The sequence below is a fragment of the Babylonia areolata genome, chromosome 23 (genome assembly GCF_041734735.1).
Source record: "Babylonia areolata isolate BAREFJ2019XMU chromosome 23, ASM4173473v1, whole genome shotgun sequence".
NCBI classification, from domain to species: domain Eukaryota; kingdom Metazoa; phylum Mollusca; class Gastropoda; order Neogastropoda; family Buccinidae; genus Babylonia; species Babylonia areolata.
Genome location: NC_134898.1, coordinates 5,957,903 through 5,963,902, shown reverse-complemented (window position 1 = coordinate 5,963,902; position 6,000 = coordinate 5,957,903). Strand labels below are relative to the sequence as shown.

The following is a 6,000-nucleotide window of genomic DNA, read 5'->3' as shown; positions in this document are numbered from 1 at the left end:
CTCTCTATTGAATCCATACGGGAACGCAAAAGATTCTACGCTCACCTGAAGAGAGGACAGGGAAACCTTGGAGGGACATATCTGCTTGAAAGGTGAGAAACACACTGAGGTGCATTTTCCAGAAATTACATTCTCTCCCTTACCCGCCACTCCATCACCTATCTAATCCTCTACTCTCTCCCCACACAAACCAGACATGCACGTTGTCTGGACCAATCAGCTTCACGAGCAGCAGAGAACTCAAATACATAAGCAGCACCTCTCTGGTGCCATGCTGTGTACATCTTCATTCCTTGGCTAGAGCACCACAATCCCGGTCTTCAACCCCCCTCCAATAAACCGTCTTTAATCACATCCACCCCTCACAACCCACACAGTTTGGAGACCATGCATCCCTATTGCTCTCATTCACTGAGGAAGGTGAGGGCATCCCTATCACTGAGGAAGATCAGGACACCCCTATCACTGACAGGGGAAGATCAGGCCACCCCAATCACTGACTGGGGAAGATCAGAACATCCCTATCACTGACTGGGGAAGATCAGAACATCCCTATCACTGACTGGGGAAGATCAGACCACCCCAATCACTGACTGGGGAAGATCAGGACACCCCTATCACTGACTGGTCCGGACACCCCTATCACTGAGAAGGTCAGGACACATCTATCAGTGACTGGAGAAGGTCAAGAAACCCCTGACCACTGAAGGTCAGGACACCTCTGTAAATGACTTGTCAGGACACGCCTGACCGGGGAAGGTCAGGACACCCCTATCACTGACTGGGGAAGGTCAGGATACCCCTATCAATGACTGGGGGAGTTCAGGATACCCATATCACTGACTGGTCAGGACACCCCTATCACTGACTGGGGAAGGTCAGGACACCCCTATCACTGACTGGGGAAGGTCGGGACACCCCTATCACTGACTGGGGAAGGTCAGGACACCCCTATCACTGACTGGGGAAGGTCAGGACACCCCTATCACTGACTGGTTCAGACACCCCTATCGCTGACTGGGGAAGGTCAGGACACCCCTATCACTGACTGGGGAAGGTAAGGACACCCCTATCAATGACTGGGGGAGTTCGGGATACCGCTATCACTGACTGGTCAGGACACCCCTATCACTGACCGGGGAAGGTCAGGATACCCTTATCATTGAATGGGAAAGGTCAGGACACCCCTATCAATGACTGGGGGAGTTCAGGATACCCATATCACTGACTGGTCAGGACACCCCTATCACTGACTGGGGAAGGTCAGGACACCCCTATTACTGACTGGGGAAGGTCAGGACACCCCTATCACTGAGGAAGGTCAGGACACCCCTATCACTGAGGAAGGTCAGGACACCCCTATCACTCACTCGAGGCCCTGATACCTCTATCACTCACTCGGGTAGGTCAGGACACCCTTATCACTCACTCAGGTAGGTCAGGACACCCTATCACTCACTCAGGTAGGTCTGGACACCCCTATCGCTCACTCCACTAGGTCTGGATACCCTTATCACTCACTTGGCTAGGTCTGGATACCCCTATCACTCACTCGGGTAGGTCTGGACACCCATTCCGCCTGTCCACCTCCATCCTGTTGATGGCAATCCGCACCTCCTCCACCACCACGTTCGGCGGCAAGATCATGGCCTTCTTCTCCGCTGCCTTCACTGCTGCCTCCACCAACTCAACCACCTCTGGGTGGTTGGCGTCCACCTTGCTGGGGTCTTCCTCCTGGCCCTCCTCAGCTTCCTCTTCAGGTTCATGCACCAACACTATCGGTTGCGGGGCTTGTTCTGGTTCCGTGTGTGCCTCTCCTTCAGGTTCCTGTACCACCACTTCCGGTTGCGGGGCTTGTTCCGGTTGCGAGACTTGTTCCGGTTCCGTGTGTGCCTCTCCTTCTGGGTCCTGTTCCACCGTTTCTGGTTGAGGGGCGTGTTCCGGTTCCGTGTGTGCCTCTCCTTCCGGTTCCTGTACCACCACTTCCGGTGGCGGGGCATGTTCCGGTTCCGTGTGTGCCTCTCCTTCCGGTTCCTGTACCACCACTTCCGGTTGCGGGGCATGTTCCGGTTCCGTGTTTGCCGCCCCCTCTTCAGGTTCCTGAACCACCACTTCCGGTTGCGGGGCGTGTTCCGGTTCGGCTTCCGTGTGTGCTGCATCTTCTGGGGCGGCTGTGCCTGGTGGTGGTGGTGGGGGAGGAAGACAAGACAAAACAAACAGTTTCATTTTCAAGGACACCCCTTACATTTTTTTTTATAGATGTGTGTGCGTACATATATATATATATATATATACACACACACAAATACATACATACATACACAGCAGATGTGGTGTAGTGTATATGGATCAGTCTGCATGCCTCGACACTTCCTTGAAACTTAAACTTCCTGGTCATCTGCACAGCAGGTGAGTAACTTCTAAAACTGTACTGTCATTTTCTTTGAGGAAAATTTGGATTACTCATATCTATTATCGTTTTTTATTGCCATCTTGAACCCAAGTTCTGAGGATAAGTTGCTGTGCCTGTGTCCTCTAAAACACATTGCGCGCATCAACTTTTAATTCTATTCTTCTGTTTAATTACTCAAGAATGTAGAATATCCAAAGGATTGATGCTCCTTTTCTATTCATTACACATGTATATACCCTCCCCCTTTCCCACGCGTGGTTAAGGCAGCAGAAAAATATTAACGTTATCTAAATATGGAGCACACTGAACTGAAGAATAATGTGGTTTCCATGCGCGAGACTTGCTGAAAGATGAATCCCTCCTTTTCTGTCTGTCTCCTGTTTACGATATTTACGAACCGATTTTGCACGTGTACCAACAGGGAAGAAATCCGAAATCTACTGCATCAATATTTCTATTTAAGTCAGGTTTATTTATTCATGTGTCATTTAAGATATTTTATAAGTACTGCTTGTTAGTTTTTCAAATTACTTCCGGACTGCCTAGCTGGTTTGTGATCTTTTTTAATAGATAATTTATGTTCCTCTTATACAGTAGATGAAAATAAGAATGATAGCATTTATTGAAATAATGATAATAATGACGGCTATGATGATAACAACAATAACACTACTACTACTACTACAAGAGAGGCAAAGCCTTCAAGACTCACTTGTGATATGCACTTAATCCAACAAAGGAATTAAGAAGTACAAGAAAAAGAAGAAGAAAAAAATGGATAACCTGGCAAACACACACACACACAATTTTATCTAGATCTATATGTGTTTGAAAAAAAAAGTGTACCACTGAGAACGTGGGTTGCTACAGATGGAATTGTTCCGTTTCAAACATGCAATTTTCAATTCTACGAATTCTCAATCTTAACGAAAAGCAGATAATATTATTTAGATCAATATATGTTGATAGGCCCACTGGTAACACTAATTAATAAGAGGTCGCTTATTCACCCACAAGGTCAGTCAGTGGATGAGACATTTGAAGTAGAACATCGAGTATTTTACTGGCCTGAGTAAGAAAGATGCTGCGTCAAACTAACTGCCGAAGCTACACCTTGCCTCAAAAGCCCACGGTACTAGCAAACTATTTCTACCGTCAGATGAGAGCAAATAAACAGCGGAGTTGTTACACGCCAGTTCTTTCAAAGGTATGCGATATACTGCATTTCCCGAACTGTACCATTCCATTTTATATGGGTTACTTTGTGACGTCAATCAGCCATGGCACGACTACTTGCATGTTCATTGTACCAACCTGCTGCCCCTTTCGTGTCAACTGAAAGGACTATGCTGCAACAGCTATTTTCAGACAGGCAGCGATCAAACAAAACATCCTTCGGTACCTCGAAACATTGCTGTCTGCTAGGAGTTGCTTGGCATATTTCTACTTGGCCTCCGAATGATATGGAAAACCGTACATTAAAGATTATGTCAGTGTTAAAAAAAAACCCCACTTAATACATCTTTCAAAGCTAGGTATTATATGTTTTACAGACTTGTACGCTTGGACTACTATAGATCGACGTACAGTTGGCAAAGGTCAGAGTTGTCTTCGTGCATACAGAATGCGACGTGAGGTAACTGAAATTGTGCTTGGAAAATCGATTTTTTATGTTTGTATGCTTGTTGGGGACATTTATGCAGTAACTTTTCAGGCCAATACGCAAATCTCTCTCTGCATAAAAATTCAGCTGCGTTCTTCGCCTCCTGTCAGTTCTATATGTCATCGTGAATTATTGAGTGAATGTGGCACACCGTAATCCAAGATGTCCGCCTCCGTCGATTGGCGTGGGATCTGTCAAGTACAGTTTCTGTTATGTTTATTTTAGTTAAAATGCAGTAAACACGTCGATGTTGTAGTTAGCATCTTTCTCAAATGTAAATAGTGTAAGACCTTCCCACTGAGTATAAAATACACAAGCCTTTTTGTGCTTCGAGTCGTGTTTTTAAAATGAAATGTTTTAGATGAGTGAGATATGTTATAAGATAATTATCTCCTTGCTGATAATTACTTTTCAGCCTGTAAGTATAACGTCCCATTAACAGGTACATTGAGAGATATGTGTGTAAATGTAACTTCCATATCGAACAAAAGAAGTTCCATTTTCAGCAACGAAAATATCAATGAGCTGCTATTGTTTATTGTGTCAGTATGTCACATAAAAATGCTAAGTTTTGTGTATAAAAAGAAAGATGTAACAGCAATTTTTTTGTGATTTCCCCCCCCCTTTAATGAACAGAATACATGAATACAATAAGGGCATAATACATTAAATTACATATATATTACGAAACGTAAAGTGGTAATATATCAAAATAAAGAGGCTGGTCTTTCACATTTCGCTTTCCAAAACAATGCACCAAATACAAAAACAGCAAAGTGCATTCGACGCCAGCACACAATTTTTGTAAAAATATTCAAATCTATTTTATGCCCTTCCCAAGGATGCAATTCCATTATGATTAGAATGTATGGAAAGTACTGATCATTTGCTATATATGTGCCAGATTTGGTATCAACTGACTAAGTATTTCTAGAGAAAATAACAATGTTAAAGTTTACCACACACACAACCGAACACAGGGTTATTAAATAGACTCACATTGTTTACACAAGTGAGCCAAAAATGATGATAATTATGGTAACAACAATTATTATTATTGTGTACATTTGATTATTTATACTGATATTGTCAAAAAAAAGTTTCCATGCATATGTCGATTGTGTGTGTGTGTGAGTGCGTGTGTCTGTGTGTGTGTGCGTGTGTGTGGAGAAATGATTATGCCACTGTAAGACTTGGAATGAAATGAACAATCTTGCATCTCTACAGAAGATGGTTGACCGGCCTCCTTTCTCATGCCCCATATACCTACCTTCTTTCTGTGTGTCGTCTGCCACATTCCCGTCTGCCTCCTTGTCTTCTGCTGGTGCTGGCTGCTCTCCTGTGGCCTCAACTTTCGTTGCTCACCGATCAGCACGCACACGCACACACACACACACACACAACACACACACCACCCCACACCACACACACAAACACACCACACACACATACATCACACCACACCACACACACGCACACAACACATACACACCACACCACACCACACACACACACCACACACACACACACACACCACACCACACCACACCACACCACACACACACACACACAATTTAAACTTTGAAAGCCCTTGACCGCCGCAGGACGTAGCGCTTACGTCCATAGTGACGTCACCGATGACATCATCAAAAAAAGAAGTTAGAATATCTTCAGAAGGCTTTAAATACACACAATTGGTCTAGAGTGGTATATCTCCAGACCATTTTCTCAGAAATGGCCTGATCGTTTTTGGATAGATTTATGACTTGAGACACCACTTTCTGTTGTTGTTGTTTTTTTTTACCCCGGGCAGTCAAGGTGTTTTAATGCAGCATATAATTCTGTATGCAGAACCACTCGTGGAGGAGAGGTGGTCCAGTGACTATGCGACCGCCTGGGAAGCGAGAGAGTCTGAGCGCGCTGG

At 44.6% G+C, this 6,000-nt stretch overlaps 1 protein-coding gene across 1 annotated transcript; it reads right to left on the bottom strand.

Moving 5' to 3' along the window:
* Positions 1–1,688: 1,688 nt before the first annotated feature.
* On the bottom strand, positions 1,689–5,427 carry LOC143297817 (uncharacterized). The gene is made up of 2 exons (XM_076610324.1): positions 5,347–5,427; positions 1,689–2,177 (listed from the first exon to the last, which is right to left on the bottom strand). The coding sequence occupies exons 1-2, from the start codon at positions 5,371–5,373 to the stop codon at positions 1,776–1,778; spliced, it is 429 nt and encodes a 142-aa protein (XP_076466439.1). The 5' UTR covers positions 5,374–5,427; the 3' UTR covers positions 1,689–1,775.
* Positions 5,428–6,000: the final 573 nt, after the last annotated feature.

What these genes read in the sequence shown, in the direction of transcription:
- LOC143297817 (XM_076610324.1), bottom strand. Translation starts at nt 5,373, where the DNA reads ATGTGGCAGACGACACACAGAAAGAAG. An exon ending in AGACGACACACAGAAAGAAG is followed by an intron (nt 2,178 to 5,346) that starts GTAGGTATATGG and finishes CACCACCACCAG; the next exon opens with GCACAGCCGCCCCAGAAGAT.